Raw genomic sequence first — 17,500 nt, 5'->3', positions numbered from 1 at the left:
TTTGAATTATCATCATTATCATTATTACTCATACTATTATTATTACCATTACTATTATATTTATTAAAATTACTCATAGCATTAATTATAAATAACATCATCCGCACCATTGTCATTTGACTGTGGTTGACTTCACAGAAAAGATAATTTAGATCGTAATGTACAATGCATGTAATTATTTCCTACCTCCGCACACCTGACACACTCCCAAAGTCACAGCCGAGGAAATTACATCCTTGGAGTCCCATCCTCACTCCACCCTGGGCTCCTAACCACATCCTTCATCCTCCACCACACCCAGTCACACTCAGGCACGTTCTGCAACCTTACCGCACTTGCGTCTCTGTGTGTATGTATGCATGTATGTATGTAGGTTTGTCTGTATGTGTGTATGTAGGTCTGTCAGTATGTGTGTATGTAGGTCTGTCTGTATGTGTGTATGTAGGTCTGTCTGTATGTGTGTATGTAGGTCTGGCTGTATGTGTGTATGTATGTGTATCTTTCCCTTTTTCTGTCGTTGTCTCTATCTCTTTCTCTGTTTCTGCATCTTTCTCTTCCTTTTCCCTTTCTTTCTCTCTCTCCCTCTCTCAACTTCTCTCTTTCGCTTTCTCTCTCTTTCCCTCTCCCTCTCCCTTTCCCTCCTGCGTGCCAAGCGTAACTTCGCCTTAGGCTGAGAACTATTTCAGGACCGCCATGCTTCTGTTGGGCCTCTCTCGTAACTGGTGTCCAAACGCCCCTACTCAACTTTTGACACTGCGCTACATACTTCCTTTCCCGTACATCATTTCACTTCCTTTGCTTCTTTTTTTCTTCACATTCTCTCGTTTAATAAGTTTCGCTGACTCGCTGCCGATAGTCACTCCTTTCTAAATTCTTTATGATGTTGTCATGTTCTTCAACGTGACTTATGCATTCAGTGCCGCAGATTCAGTCTTTTCTGATTAGTCAAGATATGCCGTTCATCTATTTTACAGCATTTACCAAATTTTCCTTATAAAATTGCATTTGTCCTCATTATAGATGTCCGCTATACAAGAAAACACAATCTCACGCATCTCAGACACTTATACAGTCACGCCATGCAGTATTGCATGACAAATATAACTGCAGCCACTACAGCATGCGTGTCCATATTCTGGTGTGTAATACAGTATATCCATTGCTTTCGCTTCTTTCTTTGAATTGGCATAGTATAATGACCATGCATATATTGAGTGTAAGGAGCGGTGTGTGAAGTAAAGTAAAACTAGTAATAAAAGGTGTATTGGGTGGCATGTCATGCGCGCGGCTGGCGCTGTGTCAAAGGACTGCCGGTGTGAAGTGTTAGAACCGCGTTTGGTGAAGCCAAAGCGCGACTACGTGAAGAAATAGTAGAGGTACTTTATCTCTGCGTACCCAAAGCGACTCAGTCCCGCAGAGATAGTCCCAGAATTACCATAGACATTTGATGCATCTTCCTCACACAAATGTTGCCCTAAGTGTGCTGTACGGTCTGAGAGTCGTGCATCCCCCCTCCCCCTGCTCAGTAGACCGGTTGGTAGAGACTCAACAAGCGACTATTTCAACCCTAGACTGTACTGGGCGGTCTGAGATAGTAGGTCGTTATGTAAAGCTGTGTACAAACCCCATTTCAACAGCGGTTTGACTATAGAGAGAGAGCCTTGTATGTCTGTCTATTGTGGAACTGTATGTGCAAATGTTTCTATCTTAACATTTTCGTTTTCTATATTTACGTTGCGAGAAATAGAATCCCCAAAAAGAGTTCAGTGCTATCACGGCGGCACGTCAACCTCTAGGTCTCACCACGAGCCAATTTCCCGAGGTCGGTGCATCAAGCAGGGCGGTGACGGCATACGTCAGGTACTCGGAAGCTTCTGCACGAAATGGAAACAAAACCTAACCGACTTTTTTTGACCTGGTAACTTTCACGAAGAAAAACAACAGTTTAGATAGAGAGTGCATAACAGACGTTTTTTTCTTATCGAGTAGCAGTCATTGCCCTAAAGCTACTAATACTGTGCATTTCCCGACGGAGCCGCGTGGTGGCGGTGACGCACGAACAAAAACAGTGTTGTGTGTGAGGTGTTGTTGTGGCGCGGACCAGACCACCACCGGCAGCCAAGCCGTCCAGCTCACACCAGCCTCCGTCACGGTCGTTTCCAAACTTATGGGAACAAATCTTATATGCTGAACAACGACATGATTGCGAGTTTATGATTGATTATGACATATTATCTAGACTATGTCATTATCTGGACGCTAGGCATAGGGTGTTAGTCTCGTGAGATTACACCATCTATGAAGAAAGGTGCAATTACTCACTCAACTGAAACCCACCAAATTAGCATCGAGGAGACTGCTTTAAAGATAACTGCTTACACACTTGAAAATCTATTCGAAGCATAGTGTATTGCTTACTAGTAGCAAAGCATCGCTATTCAAGTCTGTTAATCCACTAATTAAGAGAGTTGCAGAGCCAGTGATGAATGTGTGGCGCATAAGGTACGGTGCTGTGCAGGAGGAGGCAGACCGAGGTTCAAGGTCATGATGTGTTTGTGCAAGCTCGAGAGGGGGAAGTGGGGGGGATACCTTAAACCTGGAGATCGGCATCTAAGTTCATCTTGAGGTATTCTATACATATTTATATCTAGTTCGTGTTGTCAAGTCGCCTGTGCCGAAATTTGCAAACAAAATGAATCAAATATATATATATATTTTACCTTGTGGCTATCGCTTCTAAATTATCACGTCGTTAGGAATATTCACATCCACGAAAAAACAACAATTTTCAATAACTGGCAGTGACATTTTCTACACCGGTTTCGTCCAGGTGATCTGCATAATCTCCCTCAGGGCGGCATCATGTGATCTGATATCTTCCCGGATTCGCTATTTCGGTCCCTGTCTCTGTCCTCGTCCTGTATTTAAATCATTAGTAAGCAAAATAACAGAGGCAGATGTAGACTAGTAACGGTCTCGAGGGCCATATATATAGTTTCCGGGTTCACCATCACTAGGCATTAGGTGGGTCGGAGGTCGGGCGGGGAGGGAAATAGGCGGGAATTAAGCTTTAGCGTGGGCCTTTTTCTGTTGGTTGTGGGGGAGATCGTTTTTGCTAAAGAGCGGATCCAAGCGTGAATAAGGTCACGTAGTTAGTCATGGCAGGGGAGTCAGGAAGTGCAAGCTTCAATGACAACATCGCAAGAGCCGGTTCTGTCAACAGCCGAGATTTCCCTTCCGTCAACGCTCGGTCTGGTGTCAAGAGGATTAATGGAGGTGGCAAGGAGCGAGCGGGTGACTTGCGAGACAGTTCAGGAGGGACGCTTGTGTTCGCGGATTTGCTGAACAAAGTGTTGTGGAAAGGCGTGAATATGAAGTGACAGATGTGATGGAGTGGTTGCGGGCGGCTTTTTAGGTTTGGAGAACTAGATAAGCGTGACTTCGTTATGTTTCTCTACAATAATATAAACTGAGAATACCCTGATATTTTGAATTGGTTGAGACTGCGACTGGAAGAGGGGAGACGGCAGGAAGATGAGACAATACGTTACAATAATGACGATAATAATAAGTGAACATGAGGGCGGGCCGAGGCGGGAAGGCAAGAGAGGCGGGCATGAAGGTGGAATGTCTGAGTAATGACAGGAAGAGAGTGCGTGTGGCTGGAGGGCTTCCAGTTATGTTTCTACAATGCACACACACACGCACACACACACACGCACACACACACACACACACACACACACACACACACACACACACACACATACACACACACACACACACACACACACACACACACACACACACACACACACACACACACACTCGTCTTGTGTACAGATGACTGTTCATTTTAGAATGAAAAGATGTAGTATTTGGATATGCAGTTTAGCCACACTTAAGGAAATACGTGATTACAGATCCCTGGTCGTTGGCTGTGAGATTATTTTCCTTAAAGACAGCTTATGTATTCCGATTTTTGTTTTATATCCACAGCTCTGATGCCACTGCCGTCTTACTGGCTGAATATTATCATGTAGCGACAGTTCTATTTTTTTGGTCTGGCAGCAGTGTTTACAAGGGTTGAATTATGCATTCGCATGCGATTTATATAAGAAAAGTATATGATTGCGTACGGCCAATGTCGAGGTGAACTAAATCATAAAAAAAATATTACCATAAACCTTTTTATAGTGATTTGTATTGTTGATCCTTGCTGCAGAGTTATTCATTCATGATTAATTTATGCCATGAGGAATCGTAGGTTCAGCTCATGCAATCTTTGTTTCAGCCAAGGCAGGTGCGCCTAATAGTGTTCCTCCCTCATAATGCATTCAAAAGAAACGCATGGGCGGCGTTCTGTCCAAATGGGGCCCGAGCCATACCTGGTTTGGAGCGGCCACCAATACATTGCATTCATGGCGTGTAGCTTTGGTAGAGGACAAATACAAAGATCATTATGCGACGGACAGAGATAGCGAAGAAGGGGGCCATTCAAGGGAGGGAAATGTGAGGCTCGAATGCGTTGAGACTCGAAGTTCCAAGGATATATAGCAGTGAAGACGTGAATCATAACGCGATTTGGAACTGCTAACTGGAAAAAAATGTGAGAGTAAAGTGACTCGCGTTTTTCGCGATGTGTTTGTCACGACACAACGTAGGGGAAGTGGACTCAGCGGAGCGGTCTTTGATTGTAGGCCGAAGGAAGGTAGTGGAGAAATGCCGTTTGGATTTGTATGAAGGTAATTTCTGTATGGTCATCGCCCAAGTGCACATCATGATAAAGGTGTGCTACAGACTCCATCCTTCCTGGCGGCAATGCTGGAGTGGTGGCGACGTCGGTGGCGGTGAAGCAGCGTCGTTGCTCAAGGCCGCCTGCCGCCCACCACCTCCAACACCCACCTCTACTACTGTTACCACCCACCATCGCGGTAAGTAGCACGTCGTCGTTAGGCTATCGCCAGCGCAAGAACCATCTCGTTTAAGCCCAACGGCGATTAAATGACTCCACAAGACACAGCATCCGTCGGTTCTAGGAGGCGATGGGCAGGTTCCGAGGGTCCACCTCATCCAGAACAATATAAATAACTTGCAACTCGATATAAATAAAGAGGCGCTAGAAAAAACAAACATCAAATCTGAATTATCTGTGAGCAGAGGGTCGCCGTGGGCCGAGCGGTCAAGGTCACTGCGGGGCCAGGTGTGATACGCTCAGGAATTTCAAACAGAAAACTAATGGCTGTTTGCCGCATGAGTAGGAGGGAAATGGATTGGCATAATATATGAACATTGGTTTGTTTGGCTTTGTTTCACATATTTACTGTCAGTCCTTCAAATTCACTCGTTTTAACGAGTAAAGGAAGTTGTGTTTACGCCACAGGAAGTCTGGAATTGGTTAACGAATTTGTCTGTGGTTAAGATTTTTTTGCAATGCATCCAGTACGTCTTGGAAAAGGAGTAAGTTCGTTGTTGGCGAATGCGATGTTTAGCCTTCTCTGTGTAAAAGTATTGGTTTGATCTCAGTTACCACGTTTGTTTGTTTTCCTTTCCTATAATGATCACAACACCACCACAGCTTCGGTGATTAAAATAGCCTTGGAGATGGTGACGACAGTGTCCTAATGAGCAGTGTCCGGGGCAGTGCAGGAGGCGCGGGCAGTACAGTTGCGGCGAGCGTGGTGCACAGTGTGGTGCTGCCCCGGCACAGCCAGCGAGCCCGCACTCTCACACTCGCGGAGTCTTGCGTCACACGCGCACGCACGCTACTCCACGCCGTCTGGGAGATGTACTTTGGTTCGCATGTGATGCACCGGAATTGCCAGTGATCTGTGTTAACAATCGTGCATTTCCTTTTCTCAACAGAACTTGCAGTGAAGTGAACATGATGTGAGGCGGCCACAACGGCACGTTAGCCGGAATTACGGACTAAAGGCTCGCAAGACTTACTGGTTCAGACACAGTGGACGAGTGTCTAATCAAGAAGAAAGCATTTTATCAGTGAAGAAAGTTTTAGAAAAAGTGGAATCATGTCGCAACGCATGCAGGAGAGTCCCTTCCGCGAAACGGAATGGGATCAGCGCCTTGGTGAGTACCACTTGACCTTTTTGACCTTCGTTTAAACCTCGTCTGTTGTCACGCCAGTAGGCCTACTTTCACCCAACTTCAGTCTCTTCTTCCCATCCATCCCTCAGCCATTACACTAATTGCATTTCCTGTTCAATAAATATCCAGCCTTTCTGCCTTATCATCGCTGCTGCCGATGGTCCTTACTCTTCCCTCCTCGTCTTCTTCAACCTGCTTCTCAGCATCGTTGCTATTCAACTCCTCAGCGCCGTACGTTATCTGAGACTCCATTTAAGCTTACCCTGATTTTTAACTTTACACGGTATGTTTCCACGACATCCATTTTACTTCCTTATTACACTACTAAAATCTAGCTTAACAGCACATCTACCAACACACACTTTCCTCCTAGCCACGAAAAAGACTCGGTCGGTACTCGTCTTCGCAAACTCACTAAACTGAACCATCCCCTCCTACCCCCCGGCCTTTCGTTCCCGCCTCCCTTGTACCCCCTGCCCAGCCCTGTTGAATATCCTTCGGGTCTCTTAATCCTGGAAATCCCAGGCTGTATGACCATAACCCCCTATTTTCTCCTTACCCCCTTCCTCTCTATTCATTCTCTGTCTGTCTGTCTGTCTGTCTCTCTCTCTCTCTCTCTCTCTCTCTCTCTCTCTCTCTCTCTCTCTCTCTCTCTCTCTCTCTCTCTCTCTCTCTCTCTCTCGTCTTCCCCTTCCTCTGGCGTGCATACAACTCAAGTTATCAAATTACATGTTTTTTTTTTCACACAGTCTACTGGTTACAGGATATAGGATTAATGTTTTATTTACCCTTCTGTGAATCCGACAAGACTGAATATCATATTTAAGTAACACAACCACTGATTACTATGTATTTTCATAAAGTCTTGAAAGCTACTATGAAACGTACCCACCACTCGTTCACTCCGCAAATGGCCCCTCAGACGATACACCAAAATGAACACTTGCGTTCACATATAACCCGGCGTTGCCATGGTATAAAAAAATAGCAACAACAAGAGAGAGATGCTGAAGGGGAAAGGGGGGAGTGGGACTCAGGAAGGGGGAGGGGGATGGGGGGGAGGGGGATGAAGAGAACCAGTACTACCACTCGTGTTTCTGCTCACTGGTTCATGGAAGAGGCCAGAGGGAAGACTAGAGGTTCTAAGTACCGTGCGTTCTCGTTCGTATTCAGTCTGAATGTTGGGGAAATTATCTTGTGACTGTCCTAAAAAGACCAAGTTGCCATATCGTCTATTTAATCTTCTTAGCCATCGTTTACCAAGAAAGCTTACTGCAGAAAGTGAATTTAATCTTGTACTTCCTTGAACGAAATCAATATTTGGGCCATAAAGAGAAGACAGGGAGAAAAAACGAACAGAAATCATAACTCGTATACTAAGACACCCGACCTGAACTTTCACAAGGCTCACAGTACAGGGTTTGGGAAGCAATTACCTCAATGAATAGAGACGAAATACGCTTTTTGTTTGGATTTACGATGTCCGAGCGAAGTGAAAGCTAAATTAAGTTATCTTACCATGTGCGACGAGGGATATCTTGTTTCCCATTTTCTGTTAGATTAAATTGTTAACCGGTTTTGCGCAGAATTATTCAGAAGCTAAATGCGGGGAGAATTCCACGAACAACTGGACAGTAATTACTGCATTGCACATCGTCAGGAATAACCAACAGTTATAATGAGGTAATGAATATGCTAATGGAACAAGAGTTAAGCACGCCTTGTTATGGCGTCTATGAGAACACACATGAGAAGAACAAATCATAACACAAGGGAGAAAATCCAAGGAGACTGAGTTGAGGGGAGAAAGGAGGAGAGGAACATGCTCGCCGAGGACCTTTATGAATGATAACAAACCTGTCATAACGAACCGGTACATGTGTCCGTGCTAATATTGCTCAACCCGACACCACGGCTCCATGTGTATACGTGTGTCCGTGTGTGTGTTCGTGCTTGTGTTCGTGTGTGTGTGTGTGTGTGTGTGTGTGTGTGTGTGTGTGTATGTGTGTGTGTGTGTGTGTGTGTGTGTGTGTGTGTGTGTGTGTGTGTGTTTTCTGTATCCGTGTCTATGTGTTTGTGTTTTAAAAGGTTGTTTATAATCATCCTCCTGTATAATAAGTGGCTCAGTGTTTAAATCCCGTTGCCGCATTGTTCCTCAAGGCAAGGAACTGCCTATGCCTGCATTTAAGTGCGACGGTTTGGCGAAAAGTTTACCTGCTAGCAAAGACAGAACACAGTAGCCCCCATTTTGCTCCTACTCGTAATGATTTGTGTGATGTGCTACGGCTTGTCAGATTTATCGGTCCGGGGATAAAACACCCGTCTCGTCCATGTCTATACACGAGTGTGTTTGCGGTGTGTGGGGTGTTTGAGCGTGTATTTACTTAGCGTGCACATGTATATGCCCATCTGATTATACTCCTCTAAAGTGTATGTTTATATGAAAACGCATCGTCAGGTCTGCCAATGCATGGATGTGCTTGTCTCTGTTTACAATCACAAGAGAGCGCCTTGTCAATCATGGTTCAGAGCGCAAAAGGTCAACAAGGCAAGAGAATTAATTAAAACTGACCTATGCCATAGGAGCAAGAGTTGGATTTGCATGGCTGTGTCTGGCATTTCTTTCGTGTGCTTACGAGTCAGGCACTGTGCATTGCCGATGCATTCCGCTTCTCTTAGTAAATACACAGTGCCTTAGGAATATTGTAGAATCAAATAGAAATGAATGCGTATTGAAATGATGGAAACATAAAGCACAATGCCATTTCAACTGTGGCAAGGGAGCAGAGGACTGACCGCGCTGAGGTGCCAGTCGCCCTCGTAAAAGAAGATATTGCAGACGCTGATTCATGGCACTGGCTGAGTGTGTGAAGTAAGAGCCAGCCCGCGCTCATAAATAGAATCAAAACGGCACTTTCTCAGACTTTGCCGGAAGTTGAGGACCGCCCCCCGCAGCGCTGAATCAGGCCAGCGGTGTCACTTCAGTCTGTAAACAGATCGGTGTCCCCCCACTTAAGGTGACGTCATCCTTCCTCCTATCTGTGCCTTCCTCACTCTTATCGCGGCGCTGGGATGATGACCTTTTAATGACGCTCCTTGCATCGCCCTGCAACGCCCCGCCAGCGCCACCCGCCTCCCGCGATGCCCACCTGTCTGACCTTTCGCGTGAACGAGTCGAGTTGTCTTCGTCAGGATTTTATTGGAAGCTGCGCCCGGGGAGGATTAAGGAGAGCCATAAGGACGGTAATCGGAGACGGCGGCACGGCCCCGCCGCCGCCTTCGCCTGTTGGATCATCGACGGAGAAAGATCGAGCACATCTGAAAACGAAAATAAGAGCTGATATTGGCTAATGATAATGTAAGCGTTTTTTCTGAAATGCAAATCTTGCAGCTACGCCTTAGTTCCATGTTTCCACATACAACTGTTTTCTTGTGTCATGCAAACGCGCCTACTTTCTACCATATTTGTCTTCCTAGCATAAACGAGCGGGAGAAGATGGGGGACACTGTTCTAGACCGCCATTTCGCTTACCGCCAGTGCCTTGCGCCTCCGCCGTTGCCAAAAGCGCCTCCGCGAGACAAGCCGTCGCCCGCAGTACCCGTCGCCACCACATCGTCGCTAGTTTCACCGGAACTTCTCTTACAAGGCCACAAGTTCGATTCCATCCATGCCTGGATCCTCACCACAACCACGCCTTCCACCTCAGAATTTCACTAACTCATTCCACCTATTTCATCGGGGATTGAGCGCCACGAGGACCGGTGGAATTTTCAGTTCGGCGAGTTTGTGGGAGACAGGATGCCATAAATCCCCCAGGACGAGGGAGGAGCCTGGGGCTTTCGTCACGATCCTTCTTCCTCGGTGTTAGTGCATGACAGTACCACCCTGGTTGGCGGCAATGACACGACAGCCTGTTGAGCGCACATCTAAAAATAACCAAAACGGTTAAAATTTGGCCGTCGTGAGGCTTTCCGACGCAGCGCTGAAGCATTTCAACGGTTTACACAGTTTGCATTTAGGCTGACGAAAAACACGGTCGCTGCGGAGGTTACTGGGCTGAGCTGCACGCGCGTAAACAGACAACAAAAATCAGCCTTTTCTGGCACTTTATAACTTCCGGGAGAAGTTTTGGTTGAGTGAACGAAAGTTAGAAAGCTCGCCGTCTTGAAGATTAGCGTCATCTGCGTCATGTTCATAATTTTGTCTCATTTAGACACACCACTCACACACGTACAAACGCACGCAATCACGTACGCACACCTCGCCCACACAAACATATACACAATCAAGCAAAAACACATACAAACAGCGAACTTTTTATTTTTTTCCTCATTTTATCATATCAGCCACACCCGCACGCAGTATCTCACACCCACACATCCATCATCCAGACGTATGCTCCGCCATCAACAGCTCATTAGCACTCTCTGTATACTCTACATAAGCATTAGAACCGCACTCAACCTCCGCACCGCGACGAACCGCTCTGCCGCCCCTCACATCCTGCCAAAACCCGCCACCAGCCGCCCACACACCCGGCCCCGCCCCACCCACACGCCAGTCCTTGCCCGCTTTGCTTTTGTCGCCGAACACGCACACAACTCTTCCTAACCTGCCTGGAACTTACCGCCTCCACCTGTGCTCAGATGTGGCGTTGGTTTCCTCATCGCTTAGAATTTATTTGACAAATGTTGCTTCAGAAAATCAGTGCTCGCCTTTGAAGACAGCTGTCCACTTAATCTTTGTTTGTGTATTTTTAGTATACTCATATATGACATTTAAACGCAGAGACTAGCCGTTAGATCACCATTATCAAATTTCTCTAACAAAACATCCAACAACACAGTTGTCCCACACAAGATTAGACCTGAGATGACATGTGCGCATAACTTTCCGATTGACCTGAAGGCAATGTCTTTCCCTCCCCTAGAAAGTCTCCTTGCAGGAAATGCCTTTCCACGGTCTTACCCAAGCAATGTCGCGGGACAGGAGCGAGGGGTGGAAGGGGTGGGAGGGAAGGAGTGAGGGCGTGGGAGGGGAGGAGGGGCCACAAAGGGGGCGGGCCCATCGAGAGGCGGGGCCATAGACGGGGGCGGGACTTAGATAACGAAAGGAATACTCACGAGGGATGAGATAAGATTAAGAACAGAGAATCGGGAAATAGAATTAGGAAAGCAATGGGAGTAAGAAAGAGGCGGAGATAAAAGAGGGGAGCGTGGGGAGAAAGGGAAGAGACTTAATGGAGGAAGATCGGCTGATAAGAAAGCTGCCAAGAACGCCAAGCTGAACGCAGTCTGACCGGAAAGATCTCGTTGCTCTTGCAGCAGCCGCGACTTGCAGTTGTCAAGTATAAAGATTCCTGGCGGTGTAAGGGAGGGGGGGGGGGGTGAAAAGGGGTGAGTAAATGATGTTGGGTAAATAGGGTTTCATATGTCAGGCGAGGCAATTGCTGATGTTTAATGGAGTGTAGTGAATTAACGTTGAAGTGCTTGACATGACTCCAATGAACCTCTTTGTGACAACACTCTTGGCATTTTATCGCACCTGGAGCATGAGGATAAATGAACCTGCTGCAAAATCCCCTGCATAAATGTGAAACCGTCTAAGTCAGACACAATGTCAGTTTCACGAGAGAGGATTGATAATTGCGACCAACCGCTTCAGACAATTGCCGACAATTCTTATCAACTCTCTCTTCCATATAGGCTATAAAATGTAAGTCTCTTTACTCATTCCTTTTTCTGTCTACCATGTATTCCCACTGATTATGTACCTTGTTAGTTTTGTGCATGTCCAGTAAATCGTAAGCAACCCATAGGATTTCCAACAGATTTCTGTCAGTGGTAATATCTCCATGCATAATCACTGCTGTGTATAAGATTCCTTCTGATCCTTCGTATTATCAGTAACCACTGTTGTCATCGTTATCATTATCATTACCTCACCTTAACAATTCCTTGTAGCACTGCCAATTCTCATTATTTTAAGCCTATAGACATGCACATTGTCCAGGATGAAAAATATTATCTCGCAGAAATACCATCATATAAACTAGTGGTATCATATCAACATCAGGAGCCAGGGAAAGATGTCGCCATATCTTTAATTTTCTCTTAAGCCCCACATATGAACCTGGGAAGGTATGCATTGATAGGTTAACAGTTAAATGCTTTCCTATTTACTGTCCCTGAAACCTAGATCATTGGTCTTTGCACATGCATAAACCGGCGATGAACTAAACAAAATAATAGTTCAACCGTTTATATCACCATTTAAAAGAGATGTATCCTCATATCAACTTCCCACGCGTAATTTAACGTGACACTATACAGCAACTCTAGAATATCACAATATAACACCAAAAATCCCATTATATTACCAGTACCTCGCTGCTGCCACACAGCACGCCCACATCAATACCCCACAACAAGCTATGATGTCAGTTAACAGCTGGCGATAAAGAAGCAAGTGCTATGGACAAAGAATAACAACTTTACGACAACGCAGTGTCTAGGTGGCAAATATTACTTACAACCACAGAGTAAGACACCACAACTAATGGCCACGGGTGAAGATCCCACACAACGGAGACTCATCATTATGTGGTTTCGTGTAGTTCATTACTTTTGTAGTTTATGATGTAGGCCTATTATTCTTCGGGGGAAAGCACATGCCCGAAGCCATCAGTGCTTTCATAATCATAAGCAATTCACAATATTTCTATCAGAGTAATGAGCAAAGTTCAATACCTAAATCGTGTGGACAAGGGAAAGCAATTACGCTTTACTGTTTTGCTTTAGTGACATTGAAAAAAACAACAACAGACAAACATGCGTATTTATACATACAGGCGTGAAAATGTGAAACTTAAACCCCACTCGTTATGAAAAATAGCTCATTACCTTCGTGTACCCAATTCATAATGATGGGCACATTGCTCTCATATATACAGGCGGGTCCTCAGAAGTGAAACTGAACCCTCATGATTCTCGCAAAGTAAGCAGCGTCGGCTTCGAGCTCAAAGAATCGCCGTCTGTTCAGAATCTTCGGTGCGAAATCGAGCTTTTGGGCCGGAATGCTTCGGTGGCTTCCAAGAACCTGAATCTTCCGCTTTGATTGCGCTAATTCTTGAAAACGAGGAAGCAGCATGGTTTGATTTGGTCTCGTAAATAGCTATTTATATCTTTCTTTTCCTTTCTTTTTGGTTCCCTCGCCCGTCTCTGTCTCTGTCTTGTACCTGTCTGTGTGTATGTGTGTGTGTGTGTGTGTGTGTGTCTGTATGTGTGTATGTGTGTGTGTGTGTGTGTGTGTGTGTGTGTGTGTGTGTGTGTGTGTGTGTGTGTGTGTGTGTGTGTGTGTGTGTGTCCCTCTCTTTGGTTGCACACACACACACACACACACACTAACACAAACACGCATGCAAATACACAAGCACACACACACAAAAGCATTATTTCCCAGCCATAAATACCAGCACCTGATCCTAGGTGCGTCTCGAGGTTAGCGAGAAAAGATGCCAGTGTTTGCCAGGTCTCGCTGCAATATCTGACACGTAGCTACAACAGCCTTATCTCAGCGATCACCCAGAAAAAGGTCGCTTGGTAGACTGGATCTGATACATTTTTGATGACTTGCAGCGCCCTTATAGAGAGACTGATACACGCTTGTTATCTGGGTGTCCATCTGCTGCCGTGCGTATCGCTTTTCGCCGTGTGTGACCGAGTGGGTAAACGAGGCAGTGTTTGGTGTTTGCAAGGATCCACGCGAATGCTTAAAGAGGCTGTGAGTCTCGATGCATACTCGTGACGTTGCGATTTGGTGTTAGTACATGGTTATATTTTTTCTTGTTAACTCTTTTGTCTTTTGAACACAATGGCGCAACGTGTTAGGTCGTTAATGCTGGTAAGTCAGATAGAATGCTTATCATCGCTGAAGAGGAAGATGACAGCATTCATACTTACATTATGAGCAAAAGGCAGTTGTTGATGTACAATAAACAACAACGAAATCTTAATGAAATATAAGAAACCACACCAGTACGTTAGGCATTATAATAAAAATATGAAATCCGACACAAGAACAACAACGCAATTACGCAAATTTGCATAAAATGATAAATATCACACAATTATCATAGTTCTCCCCGGGTACATCACAACAGCCGAGACACTGCACATGTGAATGAAAATAAACAAAACACGCACGACGCTTCGGGCTTGATCTAGTTGTTCGTCTTGTTGCTCTCGGGGCGCCGCGGGGAACGGACGCGATACGAACGAGTGCGAGCGAGCGCGGAGGGCGGGAAAGCCGCAAACTGTGACGGATGGAAAAAAGGCCGCTGGAAGAAGGGGGGAGTTTATGCAGGAAAGGAAAAGAAACTAGGAGAGTAGTAGGAAGGGGAAAAGGTTGAAAATAAAGGAGGATACATATATATGTGTATGTATACATACATACATACATATATATATGTATATATAAATACAAATATATATATATATATATATATATATATATATATATATATACACACACACACATACACACATACATATAAACATACACACACACACACACACAGTAACACACACACACACACACATATCTATAAGCGTGTGTGTGAGGGGATGGTGGGAGGAAGGGAGCGAGGGTGCCCAAGAGTACCTTATCTGAGGCAACAAGGGAGCTTGTGGATGAAGTACCTTCCTGACCTTTAGTCTCACTTTACAGAGTCGCGGTTAACCCTCTGAAGAGATGATCCGAGCTCAGTCCCACAAGCCTTGCGGCGCGATGGATCACGTCTCTCCTGTTCCTTGAAAATTCCTCCTTCTGTCTCTCCTCTGCTTCTCCTCCGGTCTTCCATCTCTCTCTCTTTCTCTGTCTATCTATCTATCTATCTATCTATCTCTCTATCTCTATCTCTCCTCTGCTTCTCCTCTGATCCTCCATCTCTCTCTCTCTCTCTCTCTCTCTCTCTCTCTCTCTCTCTCTCTCTCTCTCTCTCTCTCTCTCTCTCTCTCTCTCACTCACTCACTCACTCACTTTCTCTTTCTTTCCCTTGCAATATCGCTTTTCCCCCCATTCTTTTCTTTTTCGCTACATCTCTCTATCTCTCTCTTGCCTCTTCTTCTCTTTCTCTTTCTCCCAACCTCTGACCTTGTGCCAATGTCCCTAAATGAAACCGCACAAAAGAGGGTCAGGTTTAGCGGCATAACTTGACCTGATAAAGGGAAAGGGAAAACTGGCGTCGTGACCTCCGCCACCTGGTCATCAAGGGGTGACTCAGAGCGGGGCTTTTGTGTACTGGCAGCCACCTGTGTGCATGTGAGGAGTGAGCGTCGCGACAGTTGTCCTGGCGTAGTTTTCAATCAGTCTATCTATCAGCTGCGACTGGCTACCTACCATATATCCCGATCATTTCTTCACGGCCCAACCCCTGGCCGTCTTCCCAGCCACTCGTGCCTCATAACACACGTTTCCGCCAACTATTATTAGGTACGAGTAGCTATGTTATCCTGCAGACGCCCCTCTTGCAGGATGACGGTGTTCCCCACGAATATTTACGCCACTCTGTTAGCAAGGTACATTTTTGTACTTCCATGCAGTATCATGTAAAGTATGTAGCTATGTCCCACTCGTGACCTGCTGCGACCTGTGTGACCAGGTGTGGGCGTGGGATGGTGGTCCACTCTGCCAGGGTGGGCTGAGTGCCAAGCAACTCCCCTGATGGTGATATCCCACTTGTGGCGCATCACCGGCGCAGTCGAAGCCTGCACAGTCCTTGCGCTGCACCACCCCAGGTTCTGCGGCGGGTGTTGTGCCACCCTCCGCCCTGCTCTTTGTGTCGATGTGCCTTGCTAACCATTCTGTAAATCACTGTGGTCAATATCAAAAGGTGTGCTAGCCTATGAATATCTTACTGGAACTTTTTCTTGTATCACCAAACATATTGTGCATATGTAATTGTTACACACATGTCTATCTATTTTGTTTGATAGTGTTAAGGTAATACAACTGGTGCTTGAAAAACTTCATCAGTGAGTTTCTTTTGCAAGTGGCAAGAGAGGCTGTCCAGTTCCTCCTATCATCATGACTGCTAAGCAAGAGAAATTTGACATATCTTTAGGTGAGTTATTTACAACAATCTTACGATGTAAAACAAATAGATAAATAAATAAAATATAAATCCACAAGAATCTGGTCTTATCTGAAGGAAGAGGTATCTTCAGGGCTCAAACCTGACGATGCTATCGCGGGGCTTCAGTTTCATTGGTTAATGAGACGCAATAAACGATATCGTGATATCTGAAAGCCTTCCTACACGTAGTTTCATCACAGGCGATAAAATCTTGTTACGCATTCTAATTGAAGATCGAGGCTGACATTGGTCTCTGCTTCTTTTTCGAAGTCACTGTTGAATTATGTATATGCAGTAAACAAGGCTTTATAATTCAAGTTTATTGAACACGATAGTACGAAACAGATGCAGCAACCATCCTTGACAGCCGTAAGAAAAAAACCGATAGGGCAAGTCTGTTGCAAAAGCCTAGAGAAGCACAAATGCGCCAGGCACAGGAGACCCATGCAGTGTGTTAAGACTCCCAATTAAAGGCAATAACAAAAGTGATTAATACGGAGGATACTGGCCGATCAGACACGTAGGATACAGCAGATGTTTCTGCATTAACTCCCGAGTTGAGCAGAAGAAAGTCTGGAGGATCGAAATAGTAAACACACATTTCTATATAGCTTTCACGCGAGTCGTACAGGCTTCGAAGTCAAGGAGCCGTTTGCCAGGATTTATGAAGGGTTATTTTCGCGTGTCGCTGCTATGGGCTGTTGGCAATGATAAACAGACGGGGCAGCGAGGTAGTCTGGCGATGGTGGAGAATGAGCATAAGTATTATGAAGATAGTAACTGTGGTTGTTGTACAAGTGGCGAGGGCATTTGATCTACAAGGAGTGTTATTTCCAGTCAGCTGCTGGGCTGTAATGTTAGGGAAGTATTGTGCTGGTTGTTAACGCTTGAACTCGTAACAACGAAGAACATTCTCATGATGTAACATTATGTTGTGCTGAGAAGGAAAATGTCCGCTCTTGTTGAAGAATGTTTTACCCTGCCTGACCATCTGGGTCGTTGTGTACTGCGGCACATAGAGGCGTCGCAATAAGGTTTAAGGCTGTTGTTGTTGCAGCAGCGGACGACTCCATACTTCATAACTTTACGAGACAGACAGGTTGACATTTCTGTATATCATATCCATCGTCTTGAATATAGAATTTGTTTATCTTTTCGTTTCTTGTTGTCTATTCTTTTCTACTTCCACGTGTACGCATGTACGAGCGTTGTCGAATTACTTGTGATTTAAAAAAATATAAAACTTTAAATGTATTGAA

The 17,500-nt window shown here is 45.3% G+C and overlaps 1 protein-coding gene across 12 annotated transcripts in view; it reads left to right on the top strand.

Moving 5' to 3' along the window:
- The window catches only part of LOC125028795 (collagen alpha-1(I) chain-like), a 61,260-nt gene that overhangs the window by 16,694 nt on the left and 27,066 nt on the right, over positions 1 to 17,500 (top strand). For 6 of the 12 annotated variants that reach the window (XM_047618283.1, XM_047618282.1, XM_047618287.1 and 3 more), the window contains exon 2: positions 5,866 to 6,087. The exons of 2 other annotated variants lie outside the window; for them this stretch is intronic. In XM_047618283.1, the coding sequence (XP_047474239.1) occupies positions 6,030 to 6,087 (58 nt within the window). In that variant the 5' untranslated portion in view covers positions 5,866 to 6,029. Of the gene's footprint in view, positions 1 to 5,654; positions 6,088 to 15,843; positions 15,999 to 16,019; positions 16,230 to 17,500 lie in introns of those variants that run through there. 4 more of the 12 variants (XM_047618285.1, XM_047618284.1, XM_047618286.1 and 1 more) reach the window with 4 other exon arrangements.

This window comes from Penaeus chinensis, chromosome 9, assembly GCF_019202785.1.
Source record: "Penaeus chinensis breed Huanghai No. 1 chromosome 9, ASM1920278v2, whole genome shotgun sequence".
NCBI lineage: Eukaryota > Metazoa > Arthropoda > Malacostraca > Decapoda > Penaeidae > Penaeus > Penaeus chinensis.
This window is presented reverse-complemented; position numbering and strand designations above follow the sequence as displayed.